This window comes from Rhopilema esculentum, chromosome 8 (assembly GCF_057945365.1).
Source record: "Rhopilema esculentum isolate cy_ngs chromosome 8, ASM5794536v1, whole genome shotgun sequence".
Taxonomy (NCBI): Eukaryota; Metazoa; Cnidaria; class Scyphozoa; order Rhizostomeae; family Rhizostomatidae; genus Rhopilema; species Rhopilema esculentum.
In genome coordinates this window covers 5,500,710-5,521,230 of record NC_142822.1, presented here as the reverse complement: position 1 = coordinate 5,521,230, position 20,521 = coordinate 5,500,710, and the positions used below count along the sequence as shown (strand labels likewise).

At 34.7% G+C, this 20,521-nt stretch overlaps 1 protein-coding gene across 1 annotated transcript; it reads left to right on the top strand.

Annotated features, from left to right (window-relative positions):
* Positions 1 to 751: 751 nt before the first annotated feature.
* LOC135694481 (lysosomal proton-coupled steroid conjugate and bile acid symporter SLC46A3) lies at positions 752 to 2,218 on the top strand. The gene has a single exon (XM_065213243.2). It carries the CDS (start codon positions 752 to 754, stop codon positions 2,216 to 2,218), a length of 1,467 nt encoding a protein of 488 aa, XP_065069315.2.
* Positions 2,219 to 20,521: the final 18,303 nt, after the last annotated feature.

The window sequence follows — 20,521 nt, the reverse complement described above, 5'->3', positions numbered from 1 at the left end:
CCTTGAAGGCTCATTTACTAGAACAGTTAATCAAGAAACTTAAGTTTACGATAGCTATACATAAATGATGTTATTGTGCACGGGAAGAAAACTCGGTTAGTGCTTTTTCATTAAAAATGGAGAGAAATTTGGAATGCTATGAATATACTAGCAAGGAAACATTTTTGCAACCCCCTAATCCTAATGGAATCCAAAAACTCGTTTCGCGAACTCGTAATCATAATAAACTTTGAGGTCATAAAAGTTCTACTTGTTTCAGTTGGTAACTCATGATTTTGAGAAGTGAAAAAGTAATGCATAATCCAAGCTATGCTTCATTCATTAAACGTAAAGATAGAAAGAAGGGTCTAATGTCGTGCGTGTCAAGAAATTAGAGATTGGAGTACTTCCGAAATTTTGAAAAACCCTAGGATAAATCCATCTTTATGGATAAATCCTATGATCTTTCCTAATATTATGCTAAAATTAGATATCTAGTTAAGGGCTGGGAAAAATAACACAAAAATCTGAGAGTGCTTCATGTCAAATAATTTTCAATGGGAGAAAGTAATTTCATATAATTTCATATTTAATGGGATTCACTTTCGTTCAAAATTATCGTATTGTTTGGGCCTCGTTTAAGTTTCCTGGATATCAATCAAGAACGAGACAAGCTTTAAAATCCTACAGAATTTTTTGCAGCGTTAGATTAGCGAGTGAGGAAGTTGATTCTGCGTCCTGGAAAGAAAATACTTTTATACCGAGTGGCAATATGTCCTTTATAACAACGGAACCGTATGTTATGTTGCTAAATTTCATATTTACTGTAAATATAGTCACGATTCCACAGCTCGTACTGGAGAAAGTCTGCCTTGGAAAGTATAACTCCACTATCTGCAAACAATTAACAAGCTCACGGTATCAACATGAACAAGACACTGTTCAAGAAGCATCTTCAATGTGGGTCCTGATTCTACTTTTAGCAACGCTTTTACCAAGCATGTTCACTGTACTAATTTGGGGTCCTATTGCAGATAAAATTGGTCGCAACCGAGCCATATTGATTCCACCAATTTTCTTTGGCATTCAGAGTATTGTCTATCTGCTGAATTCTACAAAGTTCTTTTCAAGTCCCCCAGCATATCTCGTAATAGGTGCAATAACAACGTCAATTTTTGGAGATTTTCAAGGGGCATATGCAATTGCTTACTCATATATGGCTGATATTACAGAGAAAAGCTCAAAACGCACAATGAGAATGGCAATCATTGAAGGCATTATGTTTTTTAGCGGTGCTCCTGCTGGGCTTGCTAGTGGATTTTTGCTTCAAAACTATGGTTTCGGTGCAGTTTTCATTTCTACATTGTCAATGAGTGCTCTTATGTTTGTTAATGTGGCCTTCTTCTTACCAAATCCTAAAAATGTTTCAAGAAGTGATGAGAATGATGTCTCTGCTCCTGAAAGTGTTGCATCTTCAGAAAGAAGTGAGAATGAAAGTAATGGGAGTGAGAGTAATGAAGAAGAAGAAATGCCAATAATTTGCAAAGGGAGGCAAAGAAGGACAAAAAAAACGCACAACATAGCATATCACTTGAATCCATTGAACCATATATACACAGTATTTTCTGTGATAAGGAAGAGGAAGTCAAAAGGTTTGCTGATAGCTCTCCTTGCTGCTTTTTGGATTGTTATAATTGCATTAGCAGGGGAAATTTTTATCACTGTCTTATTCATTAAGCATCGACCATTCAATTTATCACCCGAAGAAGTAGGATATTATCTAGCCTTCTCCTCTGTCACAAGGGGTATTGGAGCTGTTCTTCTCTCTCAAGTTGCAGTGAGATGCTTTAAATTAGCTGACAATAAAATGATAATCATTGGACTTCTGAGTCAGACAGCAAATTACATTTTACTTGCTCTCTCAACCTCAAAGACCATGCTTTACATAGTAACACTAAGTGGCATTGGAATTGGTGTGGCCACAAGTAGTTTGAGATCCCTTATAACCAAGCAAGTACCAAGTGATTCACATGGATCAATTTTAGCAGCAATTGAATTCCTTGATGCATTTGGTGCATTGCTAGGAAATGTCATGTCAAATAGCATCTACAGGGGCACTGTTGCCATATTCTCAGGTAGTGCTTTTATCATCCTTGGGGTTTTCTCAGCAGTGGCACTTTGTATTGCTTTTTGTGTTCAATTATCTTTAACAAGAAGATCAAGGGAACCTATTGACTGATTTTATTCTTGTAAGCTTTCAAATTTATATCAAAGATTTGCAGGAATTTAGCAAGAAGAAAGTTTTGTCTTATTATCACTTTTTGTAGCAAAACTTGATTTTAAATGATGATTTTAAATTTTAAACGATAAATGATTATATGCAAATGTAAACAAAATTTGCAGGAAAGATTAATTGGTTTTGATCAAGTGTGATTTATTTTATTTCCATCTAGTGTCAGTCATAATGATTTAAGCATTACTATTAAATTCTATTTTTCAGATTGCAACTTATTTTTAAGCTTTGATCTAAAAAGTGAGGACTTTCAAAGAAGATTATTTCACAAAAACAAACTATTTATGACACCATTCATTGTCAATTCCACAAAAATCAAGAAAGTTGGATTGGATAAGTTGAAATCAACTAGTTTTAAGACATCACTAGACCTGCGACAATCTTAAACAATAAATTTCACACAAGGAATACTGCTGCATTAACAGGCTACAATCTTTGCCGAAAATCCTTGAGGCACCCTGCAGTTGAAAAAGATTTTGATAAAATAAAATTTTCTGGCCTTAAGAAATATCCCCCCTCTCCCCAAAACAATGTTGGTTGAAAAGCCTATTACCTACCCCAGCTGATAGAGTTACATTGATTAGATTAAAGCTTCGAAACTGTTGTTATTTAAAATTTTAGCATAGTGCACAAAGACTTTTTGCAAGCATTGTAGCCAACAGCCCTCAAGAAAATAATATTTGGTGTAATTTTGCTTAAAAGGGGTATTAAGACATGTTGACAAACATTAATATTATAGAGGTATAGAGGTAAGAAGGTTACTTTAGAGATAACTTTCATACCTTTGAAGTAGTGCTGGATTTCACATATCTATTAAACGATTCCTAAGGCTATGATATCAATTCTTCCATACACTGAATTGCCAACTATCTGTTGAAATTGGAACTGCCAAAAAAACTGATTGTAGACCTAGGATTAATTTTGAAGAGGGTGTCAAGAATGTATTTTGTGACTCAGCTACCTAGAGGAGAAGTTTGAACAAGTATTAGAAGACCTTGGATGTCCCTACTAACTTTTGCCAGAAGTCTCCTGGTTTCCAAAAATGTTCTCTTTGTCTCCCAAAAGCAAATCAGATCCATTTAGTAAATATCATTAAATATTGATTCCCATGCTCCAAGGTCCTCAAGGTCAGATTTTAAAAAACCTTTAATTAGGCACCCAAAACACAGTAACATGGCAGCACATTTACCACTTTTTGCCACCCTTTCGCTTATATGACTGCCTGAAATTTAGGTTATTGAGCAGTTTTATGTCTCTAGTCTCTTGGCATTTCATAAAGACTCTATGATTTCCTCCAGGTTACTCCCGATGGCTAAGCCATCCTTGCCTTGAAACCACTGCCAGACATATCCCTGGGAATAATTTGTAGGGCTATAGACCCTAGAAATTTTTAGCATAAATTTCCGTAGTAAGTATATATCGAAACTTTGGGTTTGTTTGCCGAAGCCATTCGGGCTTTTTAACCCTTGGCTTGTTCATCGTGTTTTCGTGATTGTGGAGGTGCAGAGATCATCCAATCAGAGAAGTTGATCACATGAGCGGGAGCACAGGGCAGATTTGAAAGATTTACTTGCCGGGCCTAGGCGGGAACAGCACTGACGTGATGCAGTTGAAAGCTCTGTATTTTTCCATCTAGCATTGAGGGCTGCAAGGTATGATCGTTTTATTTCTTATGTCTTTATCAATGTTACCCAAGTAAAATTTAAATTTCAAAATCTGCGACTTTGTGCAGAGGCAGGCAAATGCTCACATTGCATGGGCCTAGCCGTAGTATGGATCTACTAGCCCGAATATTATTGCTTCATTGAGATAAAACCTGAGATAGAGCCTGATAAAATCCTGAAATTATATGAATTTTGCCTCATTAGCAGGGTTTCAGCCCTCCCAGCCCTTATGTCTTCCACTCATTAGATAAACTTAACCCAGTAGATCTTTACCCTGATCAGATAGAAATAAAGATCGGCTTTGTTTGTAGATTTGGATATTTTTCAGTTTTGTTATCAAGCCCACGAATCAAAGTCTGTAAATATTGCTGAACTAAAGTTTCCAAAGCATGAAATTATTTTTAACAAATGAATCATTTTGCTGCTAGAGGTTGTTTCAAAAAGCAATCCTGATAAGCTAATTGTACAGGATAAAAGTATTGTACCATCTTGTTGAAAATGGTGTCAACTTTTTGACTGACACAAAACATTTGAATGCATGAAAGAGCTGGAATAGGCACTTTTTATAGCAAATTTCGGCGGGAAAAGTTTGCAATTTTTGCTGTTGCCATAGAAAACTTAGTTAGAACTGTATGAATTATGCAAAAACAGTTTTCTTTGTGAAAATGTAGACCATGCCTAAGGGAGAAAAATTGTCAAGTGAGAGGCGAGTCACTTTAAAATATTTACTGGGAAGTGGTCTTTAGTTTTTAAAAAAATGTTGACCAAGTTAGATGCAGCCACACAAGAGCTGTGGGAAATCAAAAAGAGTGTTACAGTAGTAAATAAACTGAGAAGTGGGGCAACCAAAAAAATGATATTAGAGGGGAAAGAATTTGTCTGTTTTATTTCAATGCGTTTTCACCCAGGGCAGTAAAAAATGAAACTTGACACTAAGCAAGGTTTTGCATTTCTCTTCCTTCGAGATTGTGCAATACTTTTGGTAGGGGAGTGTAGTATTCCTACTCATAGGATAGGGGTCTCATCAAGAACTTAATCAAATAAATTAAACAATATAATCAAATAAGGAAGAAACTTACATTTTTAAAGCATTTCACACAACCCATTTCTCCATAGTGTGTTTGAGAGTGCATGTTGTCTGAAAGAGGACCTCATATATGGTAAAATCAATAGATCAATAAACTGATATAATTTGTGTAACAGTCACATTGGAATAGAGATTTAGACACCATGAATTTCTAGGTTTTAATCCCTAAATCAGTTCTTGGCTACTATTTTCAAGTAATTTTTCTATTTTAAAGTTACCAATATCTGTGCTATAATTGGTACATTGAAAAGATATTGGGCTTTTCTGATATCGTAAAGTTTGAATGGAATGGTGGACATTTGAAATAATTGATCAGCAAAGGGCATGATAGCCACCTGGAAAGGTAGGCAACTGACCTCTCTGTTTACAGAAACTTTACTGCCCTATGGATCTTATATGCTCTCTTCAAGTACAAAATGTTTGAAAATTCTCACTACTAATTTGATTATTTCTGTTTTCCTTACTCATCAGACTTATAGAGCCCTGCCTATAGATTATATTTTAGAATCTAAGGCTCATACTGCAGAAACCTAAGAAATCTCTGCTTGTCTTTGTTGTACTTTTTCTTCTGAGGTGTAAAATGTTCAAATGGTTCTATCTTCAAATGTTTTTTTGGATGGGAAAGTAGAAGCAACAAGTAAACCTGTGTCACCTAGACAAAATTGAAAAAAAAAACAAAAGATCATCTGTCTATTATATTGGGAGAAAGCTGGGGAGGGGGAGGCTGATAATTTCTATTCTTGCATGAAAAACTTCTATGAATGCAAATGGCAATAGTTTCTTTAAAATATATCACAGTCCTGTCAACCCTCCTGGTTTTGACTGCTTTCTCCTGGTCACCCAGTTTTTAAAATTTTTCTCCCAGTTTCAATGTCTAGAAAAATTCTTCACTGAATGTTCAATTGAACTGTACGACTTATGCTTCAAGGACAGGTCCATTGTGTATGTTTTCTTATTACAGAGGTATAATTAAGATATAATGGTCACATTGAATTCCCACAACAACAATTTTTTGTTAGTGCTTACTGATTAACAAAAAAGCATTAAAGGTTATTATGAAGATACTTCTCATGATCACTTTTGTCATAAACTGTTTGCCGAGCACAAAATTTTATCAGGTATATTTATTCCCTTAATAAATTACTGTGATCTCCCTATTTTTGACCAAATCTTCCTGTTTTCTTTAGGAAAAATCTAAAATCTCCAGGTTTTGAAAATTTAAGGTTGACAGGTCTGATATCAAATTGATGAAATATTAAGTACATATATTGCCATTTCAAAGTATATGTAAAATGAAAAACATATTTGATATTGGCTATCTTTATGGTGACATTATCTAAACAGAGAATCAGCTGCTGAAAAGAGAAAGAGTGCACACAAGTTTCAAGAAAATAACCCCATAAACCCACAATGGCTGTCTAACAAGATTTTCATTTCTTCGTTAAAAGTATGTACAATGTCTAGCTACACTATGTTGGTTCAAGGTCTGTCTAGCATATGTATTGCTTCCAAAGGTCATAATATAATTGATCGATGAAAATCCTGAATTTTTTGTTGAATATATGGTTAGTTGGAAGTTATGTTTATTTTGCGTTTGGGATTGAGTTCGATATTTGGCGTCATCTATATGATATGGTATTAAATCCATATTTATTGTAATGTGGCCACATTGTCTAAAAGTTTTTAAGTTCAAATTCAAGTTCAAGTTTCATTTCAACTACAAAACAACAATGACATCAAATTATTATAATGATTATTAAAAGGTTAAGCTATATGGACACTCATTTTTGGGAAATTTTTTATCCATAAACGGTTGATTTAAACTGTTCAATGTTTTATATATTTCTATCGCAGGATGTTGTAAATTTTTTATGCGAGTATATTACTTTCAAAAGTTGTTCAAAAGTTGAATAATGTGTGGAAAAGCCTTAGCTAAATTTTTCACTAAACACCACTGAACCTTTTTGAACTGCGAGCTACGGATGATGCCGTGAGTATGTAGGGGAAACTGGTGAGGAAAAGAAGCCACTAGACAAAAAGTGGATAAAAGCAGAAAATGGATGAAAAATGGAAAGGACTTTTTACCAAATTGATACCAAACTTGAGGGTCCCCGGCGACACTGAATGAGGGGGGGGGGCGGCAAAGACGATCAAACTCTACCTATTTATTCAATCCAACTCATGTTTCATTGGTTTCAAATTGGCTAAACTGTAGGTAAGCAACACCAAACAATGTTGGACATTTTTACTAACTATATTCAACAACACTGAACATGACTAAATAACAATAAAAAGGATGAGTGAAATGTTCAGTGAATTATATAGTTGTTTGCCAGGTTTTTAAGAAAACAACTAAATATTAGCTTTGATAGATCTGCTTTCTCTTTAAATGAAGCTAAGACCTAGAGTGCTTCCTTCCTTGGGTTAAAGAGTGTACTAGAGATACGGCTGTTGTTACTGTCAGGCGTCAGTGATTTACTCATGATGTTTTCATTTGTGAATTGATCTTCGCTGCTTTCTCAGAGTCACCTAGCACTAAGATGTGGTTTGTTACATTGATTATTGAACAGAAAGCCCGATAGATCCTTGGTCATCTATTAGCTCTACAATTAACCACAATCTGAGATCCCGCAATCAGTTTTCATTAGAGGCTAGGCAGCTCCACCGGAAAATATTTCAATCGAGTAAACAAACGGGAATGATGTCACTAGGGTGGTGCAAAATTTGTTTATAGGATAGGCAACGACGCATTTCCTCCAAAACTTTTAAGATGCAGTACTGTATCATAGACTTTTCATAAAATCTTTTGTTGTAAACCTCTGGTATGCAGCACTCCTGTGTTTTCTATTATCAAGAACAGGTTTTCGCAACGTCAGGTCAAGTAATTTCATAAAGGAAGGAAGGAGTTGGTTTCACAAACAAACATGTCGTCACAACATTTTAGGATTCTAGGGAATTTTTATTATCCCCCTAGCAATTACTCTTCAAAGATGCATATACGGAACAGCATACCATTCGCAAAAGAGGTATTATCAACCTGTGATTAATGCCAGCTTTGCTATGAGTTGTAAAACAGGGGTTGTGCTTTGAGGTTTCAAATGCGTCCCCACAATTGCGTCACAGAAATAGAGAGACAGTCGAACCACAGTCGAAAAAGTTCGAAACTGTAATCGATCGTTTAACTAGGATTTATACGCAATTTTTTGCATGTTTACATGCTTATTCTTTGCCCAAACATTCAGGGTATGGTACTTTTACCCTCTCAGCTTCAGTTTCAAAATCCTGCTAGACTAGAACCATGAAAGCATGGGTAATTCTTTATTAAGACAACAGCTTTTGTCTAGTACGATGTTTTAAGTACAGAGCTTCTTTCTATGTATCTGTTTTCTGTTTCATGTCTATCAGAGACATTCTGGTTTTCAAAGCTCGACGAATTTCCTTAAGAAATCCTGTTCTGGTGAAATTTTTCCCTTGTTTTTTGTGAACAGCATTGTTTCATTCTGTTTACAATGTTGTTCATATTTCATTTATTGCTAAAAAGATTGACGTTAGATTGAAGTTAGAGTTAAATTAGTGGTTTATTTTGTGATTCATTGGACAGGCAGGCTTCTCTGGAATTTTGTTTTTCTTTAACCTTACCTGTAACCCTAAGTAATAAGTAATTTTGCTTCTCATTTATTTATAACATAATATAGAGGCCAAAAATTCAACAATGAATAATGCTTTCTTAGCCATCCTTTGTTCTCAAATGCTTACAAGTAATCAAATATAGAAATTAATGAAGATAAATCAGTTATCTGTATTTCGGGAGTTTACCTCAAAAAGGTACAAAACATGTGGTAAAATAAAGTTATTTGGCAGCTGCTCTTATATATTATACTATGAAATTACACATCTTATTTCGGTATTTCTGAAAAGAAAAATTCAATTATGTTCAGTTTATTTCTGTAATGTTCATTAAGAATGTATCAGGTACAAGATATTAATTGTCTTAAAAAGTCGACATGGCCTAGGTACGTTGTTTTGCTCTCTGTTCTCCGGAGATGAATGAGACCCTTATGATAATCGTTACCTTTTCAGTAGCTCGTTTTCTATTCCAAATGGCTTTGATAGTTTGTTCTGTAACAGAGCATTCTACTTATCTAATAAATAACACTAGTAACCCTATAATTTGTAGCGAGGTTTGCTGTTTTGTGACCAGTCAATATTTTAAATTCGTCTGGCAGAGTATCTGAACAGAGCAAACATTTTGTTTGGTTCTGTTAATTTGAAAAACCTCGGAAACTTCGACTTTGCAAATTTCAAATTGTTAGTGTATTGTGGATATTTTACCTAATTATTTTATTTGTGTAAATTTTAAAGTACATAAATTTTAATATAAGAAACCGCTTGAAAAGGTAAGTTAAGATAAAAAAACTGTAATATTGAGAAAACAAGTTATGTTACGTTGATTTATGTTATTTTATGTAATGTTTGCATTATGTAATGTTTGCATTATGTAATGTTTGCATTATGTTATGTTATGTTATGTTATGTTATGTTATGCTATGTTTTGTTATGTTATGCTATGTTATGTTATGTTATGTTATGTTATGTTATGTTATGTTATGTTATGTTATGTTATGTTATGTTATGTTATGTTATGTTATGTTATGTTATGTTATGTTATGTTATGTTATGTTATATGTATAAACCATTTGTTTTTCTACATTTGTGGTTTTTAAACCAATTAGTTCTTCAGGACTTTGGTATTTATAAAATTTTCCAGAAGTTTTTAGTACCAAAAAAAGAAAAAGAGTTGATGGGCTCAGCGCTAAGCATCGCCTCACTTTCTTATAAAAATCCGTATACAATGGAAGCAAGTTCTGGCTTTCTCGTTCATCTCCAATCCTCTCTAGAAGAGCTTTTTAATTTCAGACCTTACTTACTTTAGACTCAAGGTTTGATCTCTCTTCAATCCTCATCTAGACACTGTGTAGAGCCAGCAAAAGTTATTGGAAACTAATAAAACTTCAATTTGTTCATTTTGTTTGGAAAAGTGATGAATATTTACACAAAGCTGCTCATTTAAGAATACCGTTGTAAACAGCAGAGAACGTTCTTTATTTAAACCTTCTTTCTATCCAATTATCATCTTGAAAATGTTTTGACAGTTTAGTAATTAAGGCTGAGAGGATTTCATTGTTATATCTCATAGTCTAGTTTGTAGCTTGTTAGGCAACACAGTGACCTGTAGAAGGCTGTTCTCACTTAATATTAAAACAGTTTTATTTAACTATAATGACTATTGGTTGTGAATGTCAAAGTCTTTAACAAGTCTGGCCTTGACTCTTTTATGTTTCATAGCTGAAAGTGCTGGTTATGATAATATTAGCTTGACATGGATTAAGTATGGCGGCTATGCCAGGCACCGCTTTCGGTTGATAATAATTATCACTGCCTATTGGGTCTTGGTTGATTGTCAGTTGGGTCACGAGTAATTTGCAAAAGGTCCTGTATTTGAACTATTTCATTACCGTTAGTTTGCTTTTGTATAGCAAATCAGGTCTGGACAATATTGCTTTTTTTCGAAACTTGAAGCCGAGTTGCTCTGTGGAGCCATAGATGGTGGTAGTTAAATCATCTCAATCTCCAAATACTTCAAAAAAATCCCAATCTTCCTTCATTTCTAGGAATATTTCCGGGTCCAGGATTGCCTCCTCTTTGCAATTAACTAAAATTCAATTTAGATTTCACCCAACCAAGCCTTATCTCCTTAAGTTAGGGTCTCTTGAAAGTAGCCCTAGCTGCCTTTCTATGACACTCCCTTCTAAAAGATTCTATCCATGAGGAATATCTCTATAATTGTTCTTCTTATGAGGGATAATATACAACAGAAAATGGAAACCTAGAAAGTCATCATCGTCGACAGAAAGACAATTGGAATTGGAGTTGGGGCGTAAGACTAAAGAAAGAAACGTTTTAGGTATCAGTTCCACAAAAAGTGATACTAAAGTTTATAATTGTTTTTGATTGGTTATTTGAATGTCAGACTGTCTGTTTATAAGGAGTTGTCTATTTGATGAGCTTTGCAGACCTCAATAGGTTTATAGTTTACTATAGAAATAAGAGATATTGTATTAAGCCAAATCTGTTTTGATGAATAAAGAAAAAAAGAGCAGTTACTTGAGTTTTGTGTAGCTCTTTGATTACGTTTAGGTCTGAGAGGTTTGCCAAGAGGCATTGAAATTCCTTGTTATAATGGTAGGGATGCATTTTTAAAATCATGAAGAGACAGGTTAAAGGCAATCTGTCTCGTTGTGGATTGGTTAACGAGAACAATAGCTGGAACAATAGCCTAAACACAATTCCAGCGCTCCGCCATATTTTTTACAATGCGATAAATTAAAGGGGGACTGGAAACAATAAAAATCTCTTTGTCTTATAATCAATCAATGTCGTGACAGATTGCCTTTAACTGCACTAAGTACATGGCAACAAAACTGTGAGTAAACGGATAGGCAGGGTAAGCACAATCGCATTATGTCCATCAGTAGGAGGCAGAAGTCGCGTTATGTTGTTTTATTATTAAATCTATACAATAACACGGGGAAAGGATTTTGGCTGCTAGCAGATCTGTGGTGTAGCTATAATGTTGTCATGGATGAAGGCCAATATTTCTGTTGTCACGACATTTCATGGCGGAAACCTACGGTTTTGGAAAAATCAATCCCTCTACCGCAGATAATCATTGGGGAGGAGCGCTCTCTTCTTAATTTTTTAATGCTTGTAGACGTGACTTGGCTTCAACTCAAAGGTAAGGGCGTTTCAACGAGTGAATCCGGGGCTACACTGCCTAGAATTTTAATTCTTGCTCTTTACTCAAACACTGTGATTTTAAGCAAGTTTTACATGGTCTAATTTTTTCTGGCAACTTTTTCGCAAATATTTTTTACTAAGCATAGCGTGCTACAACTTGCAACGATTGACACCAGGCCACTATCTAGGAGACTGGGGCTGGTTTGTGCACAAAGGCAGCACACCTAATATCACATCCAAAGTTACAAAAGTTACAGTTATAGTGTACAATGGCCACGAAAATGCCAGCAGTCATCGCGAAGAGCAAAAGAACTGCTTTCCACAACTCAAAAATGACGTAACACTGTGAAATCTGCCAGAATCATGTGCAGGCATGCCAACAATTAAATGTGTATTTAGGCAATTACAATTGAGCTTGTACAATTGTAAACTTTTTGCTTGTACCATTAAATTCAACAGTCACGCCTACAACAATTGCACTATTACAATGCTGGTAAGAAATACCTGTAAAAAGCCAGCATAGGCACCTGTAAAAAGCCTTAAGGATATGAATCCTGATATGGGGACATTCGAAACAAAAATACATTTTACTTCCCATTCTTCTCAGTGATTAACCTTCAGATGCTGGGTGGATAAAAACCGAGAAGAGAAAAAATTGTGCCCGTGTGATGACTATTATCATAGTAACATGAATGCTGTGATGAAGATATAATTGCCAAATTTTTGGCGACCATATTGTAATTGAAAGACCCAACTATATAATCTATGCGTATGGTGCTTGAGATTTTTCATAAGATAAAGTGGTATGGCCGCCAGTGCCCAGTTAGTGGCATAGGTTACCCAAATAAAGACCCTGTGACCCAGCTCAGCGCTGAATACCTTTCAATGACATGGACTGCCTTTACATTAAACCATGCACCACAGCCTGGCCAGGGTCTGACCTGATGAGTTTCGTTCGTATCTCAGGCCGATGATGATTCTGATAAATTCAAACAAACTTTTTCATTCTCAACAACGTGACCTAGATTCAATTTTCGCTTCTAAAATATTAAAAGAAGTAATTAAAGACTTTCTTTTGACATAGCAACTATATCTCTTGATAAAGTGTATCTTTGAAAGAGAGTAATCCACTTAAAAGCCAAAGAAACTTTTATATACTTATTCACATCATCAAATTTAAATGTTTTTTTGTTACAGGGTTTCATATCGTTTATTTGCAACCGTTACAATGCTGATAAGAAAAAACCGAAGAAACAATGACATCATTGTTGGTCGCGCTCCTTCGTAGAAGTAGAGATTCTAAAATGCTGTTCCATGATACAAAATCATCAGATGTACTTCAAGTGAGTAAGTCTATTAAATAACTTGACGAATCATATAATTGCACTGCATGAATTTGCTTGAAATTTCGCTGTTGGCAACTCGCTGTTTCGAAACAATTGTGATTTCGCTGTTTCGAAATGAGCGAAGAATCAATGGCATCATTGTTGGTCGCGCTCCTTCGTAGAAGTAGAAATTCTGAGATAAAATAACTTGACGAGTCATAAGATTTCAGTGCGTGAATTTGCTTGAAATTTCGCTGTTGACACCCTCTGTAGCCGTTTGCAATCTTGCTCGTTTTAGGTCATACGTCTTCTTATCTTCATTCGTTTTCAATTTTGTGTAAAACTTTCTTATTAACTTCATTTCATTTCCTACTTATCCTTTGCCACTAATTGAACGTAACTCTTATCGATCTATCTTTCATACCCTAAGCTTTACCATTATTGTTTTTGTATTCTCAAATCTCTAAGAACGTATACTGTATAACAAAGCTTGTAACCAAACTAAACACATGTATACTAAAGTAGGGCTATATGGTTAAAGTAAGCTAAATGAATAGCAAACTTCTTTTAATCATATATAGGAAAGACAATGCTTGCGAGTTCTGCTCCTTCTTTTACTGTATTTACAAAAAGATTTAGTAAAGAACCATGTTTTTTGGGAACCGTATCAAAAGATGACGTCAATAGGTGAAAAAAGTATCCGTTCAGGGGACCATTGGTCCCAGAAAATATTTTGGGTAAAACAAACACCTTAGGCATTTGACGGATTGAACTAAATGTGTAAAGCTACTGGCCTTACGAAATTTTATGTTTCATAAATTTTGTTGATTTTAATTCATGTTTAATGTTTAACTTCGCTTAACTATTCAACTGTTTAATGTACATTTGTCTGATGATCGCATTATGCGTGAAACTCAGAGTAATAACTTGGAAATATCCTGTTCTGTACACCAAAAGCGTATCGTTTTATATCTGCAAATTTGGATTTCAGTTTCAAATGATGTCTGAGTTTTGCTTTTCACTTCTGTTCGTAGCGGCATGTTTGTCACCCGTGGATATTCCGCATCACATAGATTTTGGTGGCATCCAGCAGCCCTTGCAATTGGCAGGTGGTTTACGGATTCCAACTCAACATGATCTGTGATGTACTTTGTGACTGTGTTTGCCGCTATGGATCTACAAAACGACCATCTTTGCACAAACAACCTTGTTTGCACCCACCGAAACACTTCAGTCACAACCAAAGACTCTGTTTTGGATTAATTCGAGTAAGTTTTCTTTTTCTTGTTATAGACAGTGTCAGATGATTTCTCTCAGTTCGTTAGGGATTGTACTTAATATTGATTTCCTTGTTTTGACGAACAGCTTCAACCATGTGTTGTTTACAGGTTTGCGCACGGTGAATGGGTCAAGGCAAATAATGGTACCTGAAGGTGATGACCATATTTGATACAATTGAAAGTGACATTCAAAAACTGCCTTCTTTATTTATGAACGATACCCATTCGTTACGGATAAATTCTACACCCATTTTTCTTTTGAAATGATAACTTATAGTCCATTTATTAGCTGATGAATCAAGTGAACTTCTTGTAAGGAAACAGTAAGCTTTGTATAAGGGACTCAGTGTTTTGTGTCTGATCTTGGTCTCAGGTAAGACTCGGAGATAAGGTCTGCAAGCTTCAATTCTTTTCATAAGAGTATGCCCAGTAAAAGCGTTTGATCTGCACCAGATTCAAAATGTATCAATCAAACAAGATACCGTATGCTATCAAGATACCGTATGCTATCAAGATACCGTATGCTATCAAGATACCGTATGCTATCAAGATACCGTATGCTATCAAGATACCGTATGCTATCAAGATACCGTATGCTATCAAGATACCGTATGCTATCAAGATACCGTATGCTCTCGGGTTTCCGGCTGATGAGTTGCATATTATTTTCTGGCCTTTCAAGTTAGTTCCATAAAATATACAGGCATGCACAGCCACTCCCCATCTGAGGTGGTAATGGCCACTCCTTATCTCTTCTTTTTTTATTTTCCGGTTTCAGATTTTAAATTTTTTTATTCACACGTTGGTTTTTTAGTTTGATCTTTGATGTCAATAAAAATTTTGCGGAGAAATGAATAAGAAATCTGAGTAAGAAATGAGAAGAAATGAAAAAAATTCAAAAAAAATAGGATTACTTTGGTGAAGAAGATAGAACGATATTTAATTCAGGCACGTTGCAGTTGCTGTACTGCGCATGCTCAAATGATATATCATTTGATTGGCTTAGACCTACATGCATATCTATTAATAATGAATAAGTCCATCTCTCAAGCAATCCACGTTTATCTTTCCAGCAAAAAAGCTGAAAATTCAAACATTTCAATATATTTTTCCTTTAACAATGATATCAGAAGACACATCCCTTGACATTCAATCGCATGCAATTTTTCACAAGGTCCATGATGAAGTACAGGTTTTTCAAGCTCCATCTTTTGCATGATTGACGGGAGTCTCTCTTGTAACGCTGTAATATTTTCAGGTGTTGAATATGGAGGTGTAATAAGTTTTTTATCGATACATAATTTTTGCAGTTACACACGATAGCGTTTTTATACTTTTCTGTTGCTCAATCTTTGCTATGTATACATAATAAAATTTTCACACATAAAGGCTGTAAAACCTTGTAAAGAAACATTCCCAAGTTGACAGGTTTCTTTTGGGTTACATCAGTTTTAATAATACTCTTTACCAAGCAATGTAGTCTATTTTCAATCTGTTAAACTAATTTTAATCGCATTTTAGCAGAAAAACTGCACATTTCCTTCATCGGTTTGCTTGGTTTAATCTTTCATCGGTTTGCTTGAAGGCTTGTGGCCTTCAGGTGATATTCTAAGTTTTAATGCTTTGCTAGTGTAACCTTGCAGTCTGCAAGTGGCAAATTATGTTTCCTAACCTCCAATAATACGTCTGAATTCTCAAGTCTATGCTACAGACCGGTTGTGCTTGAAGGCCTTTTCTAAAAAGTGCTAATCATTTGATTAACTCAGTCAACATGTTCTCTCCTCAATGACGTAAAAATTAGTTTAAAATGTTTTTGCCAAGGTATTTAAAAATTATCTCACCAATCCTGTTATCATCTCTGTATTTTCATTTATCTGATATGTGATAATTTACATCCATATTATTAATATCAAATATTGCTATCAATAATATCAACTCTAATTTTGATTCAAGATAAAACATCTTATTTCAACATTCAAATAATCCTGCCATTCATTCCTCTTCAAAATCAATTGCATTTTCTTGGCTTCAATTAGAGAAAATGTTTATCGAGACACTTACCGATCTTTCTTGCAAAATATTTTATTTTATAACGAAATGTCCTAAGCAATTCCACTTTGCATCTCCATCCAAGCTGACGATTTGCCCATTTATTAGACGTTTGAATCTTCTGATTTGCTATTGATGGCTTATCCACATACCCTGTCCTCTGAATGCTCAGACACTTTACAAAACTTTACCTATAAGTAAGTCAGTGAAGAGTTTGAAAGATTTAGATACTCTGTTCCAACTGAACTGCCGCATCTGTTGGTTTTTTACATTACAATGTCAAATCAAACTCCATTAGACAAGCTTGTTGTTTAAAAAACGTTTGACTTTTAGAGAAAAAGATACTTTTTGCCAGTTCATCAATTTTGATACAGGTAAATCTATGTCCAAACCTACGTCCATTGTTACAATGTCAATGTCCGTTGATAGAATCTGTCCTTTGTCTGGAATCTGTCTGAAAACGTTTTTACATTAAGATTATCAGCATTTTTTGTGTTGTGTTTTTAGCTTTTACATAAAGACACAATTTACAGAGCTGTCTGAATAGCTAACATAGCCTTTCAGTCATTTATGCAAGTAACTTAAAATGTTACTTGTCATATGTCACCATTGTCAATATGATGTCATATATCGGCTGTCACATATTGATTGACCAATATCAGTTGTCATGTATTGGTTGTCAAAAATCGACAGTTCTATGTCCTGCTTTGCAAAAGTTCCACCTAATCATGCTTGTAAGTTAGTTACACAAAGTCATCTAAAGGTTTTGCTTTTGAACTGATGTCATTCTTCTTTGAGCAAAACATTTATAATAAAGCATATGTAATCAAGATGTTGATATAAACTTTCTTATCGTGCGATTTATGATCATATTATGGTAAAGTTTATCATTTGATATGAACACTAATTGTGGTTCGTTTCAAAGTTTAGCCTGTAATGAAATGCCAATTTTGATAAAGCCAAAACTATCTACTGCCGGAAAATTCGACTAAAGTTTTGAATACGAGCTTTCCATTGCAATATACGTAAAAGTCCAAGTTTATCGAAGTGCTGCATTGGTTTCTTCACTTTGCGAAGGCAGCTATGCATCGACTCTGGTCAGGTACTCTCTAAAACCACATTTTCATTACTTTCCCTTTAGCACATTTAATGCTCTATATTAAGCCAAAACTTTTCTATTTCTTTTCTTAGTTTTTTCTTTGATCACTGTAGTGTATGGTCAACAGGATCATTGGCTAGTATTCTTCGGAGCAAATAATGGATCTAGGGGCCTTTCACTGGTAAATTTTCTATTGTCTCTATATGAAGTACTAGAAAAAGTACCTTTTTAACGACTGCTGTTTTTAATTGTGTCTATTTTTAATGTAGTTTCAAATAGAACCTGAATATATTGGACAGGTGTAGGAGCAAATTTTAAGTCTGTTTTAGAGCAGTCCGTTGTAGGTAGTAACCGTTGCTTGAATGTTTCAAGAGCTCTCAAGTAAAGAGCTCTCTACATCTTTGAATGTAAAGATAAATTTTGGATGCAATGTGCCTCCTCAAAATCTGTTCTCTTTAATTAGAATCCGCTGTAGAATGCTGTCTTTTGATGGGAACTTTATTGGATGCATTTTCCTATATGCTGACAAGCATTTACGTGCTTCATATGTTTGACAGCCAATCAACTTGCTCTCTCCCCAGCAACCATGTCTGTCTTTAGATGCATTTTCTTTCTCTTCCTAAACTTGGTTGCCTTTTATCATGCTGTGCTAAGTATCACTATGAATGCCTGTTTTCAAGCACCTGGTTTGCATACCAAATGCCTGAGGGAAAAATTGTTTTTAAGGCTAAGCATGCCCATAAGTTGCAAGTAAAACTTCCTTATTACTTCACTGCAGCATGAGATTCGACAATTGATCGTAAGAGACAAGTAAAACGTGTCGTTCCTGATTGATAAGAAACCGGTTTTCTTTGTCTCTGTAAACAATCTTCACTATAATTATCTCTTGTATACAATATCCTGCATGAAATCGTGATCTTCAATCCGACTAACTAAAAGGGACAAAAGAGTTAGCAAAGCGTTCTTCGGTAAGTACGGAATCTTGCTAAGCTAAACCAAGATTAACGGATTTTGCATTGTGACGTATCTCGTTGCACTGTTGGAATCATATCAAACGATAAAGGATGCTGTTAATCTCCTAATTTTTAATATTAACAGTCGACGTGGACAGTGGGCAATTCAAACTTATGCAAGTGTTGCAAAAAGTATGATTGTCAATGGCTGGGAAAATCCAGTGATTATTTACTATTCACTAGAAATGTGAAATAGAAAAGAATTGCTCGCTCTGTATCCTATTTGTGCTGGATGAGCTTAACTTAAGGTCCTTGTAGATCGATAAAAAGAGTTTAGCTTTCTGTCAAAAAGAATATATGAGAACAAAGATATGAATTTCTAGTAATGACCTCCTTACTTTCCGGGCATAGAGCATAATCTTTAGATACTTGTATAACACAAATTATTCTAGAGAGATACATGTAGGCCCTTTTCATGAAACGAAAAGAAATAAGAATGCACAGCTCGCGATAAAGGAAAGAAATTCAAGTTATTGGGCTGATTTAGAATGAAATCGATAATCGATAACGCACACACATAACGAGTAGAATTTGGTTGTTTGGTTGTGTGGTGTGTATTTGCTTTTTTTTCCAAAAAGTATCGGAAGGCTTGGAAATTTGACGGCATTAATGAGGTATTCTACATTTTGAAGAAAGACTTCTAGTTCATCTGACTAGATTTTAATTATTTGCATAATGACCAGTGAATTGCAACGCCAATAAAAGAGCACTAGGGCGCTTGTGTTTGAGAAAGGCTTAAAATCATGTTGAGCCAATGGCGCGAATACCGATAATTGTAACTAAGAAGACGTAAAAACATTTATTTTTGCCATGAAGTTGTAAGAACATATCTTTCTTTCAATGAAGTTGCAAGGACATGTTTCTTTTCGTGAAGTTATTAATCTTCTTGCGAAGCAAATTGTTCTTGGAGCTTTTTCTGTTCTTTGAGCTATTGCAACAAGCATTGCAAGTAAATTCACAGTCAAAATCTCCTACAAATTTTCCGTAGCCAGCCCTCTACAATCTTTTTCGCACGGACATTGCTTCAACGAGGCAATTCTACCATAGGTAATACAAATTCCAACACAAACGCAAAATTATTTTTTTCTGCATAAACAAGTTACTTTCAAAACAAAAAATTTTCAATGCGGGTATTAATGACAATGTATAGATGAAAAAGAGAGTTTCCCTAAGGATAACTTAAAAATATGCATAGCTAATATAAACATGGTAAAAACTTACAAAAAGCCATGAACCCATGTTTTCAGACAATGTGTCTAAATTAGGTCGAGTATTTTTCTTTGCAAGAGATTCTTTTTGAAGATACAAGTACTGAAGAAATTATTTTGAAGCTTTGACAGAACTTAAATAATAATAACGATTAAAATGATTAATATTCTATTATATGGACAATCTCAGAATTACATCAATAATGATATGTTACAGATTTTGAAACTACCTATGTTTTAGAAAAACAAGTCATATCGTCCTGTCAATTTGCACTAGGAAACCCTTTTTGTACCTCTTTCTACTTTTCTTGCCTTTTAATAAACTTAATTATGGAAACTTGTTATTTCAAATAGTTCTCGTACTTCTTAAATCTTACAGTTTTTACGTAATAATAAAAAGAATTGATGAGATGCTTTATGATTTGTTATGAAAACATGTTGATTAGCATTAGGAAAAGAGAAGACAACCGAATATCCATTCTGTGCCTTGTAGTGCTACCTAAAAATTTCAGTGTCAGTAGCTGCCTTTGATACTTATGTAATTGCAACGTCACGTATACTTTCAGTGAATTCCGAAATTTTGCGTAAAAAGTGTACATTTGTTTGATCTAATTTTTCAAAGCCAAATATTTGACTTGACTAAAGGTTTTGTTTTGTTAGATATGAGAAACTTTTCCCTTTATAAATGAACACATTCCAAACGAGCAAAGTTGTCAATTCTTGACA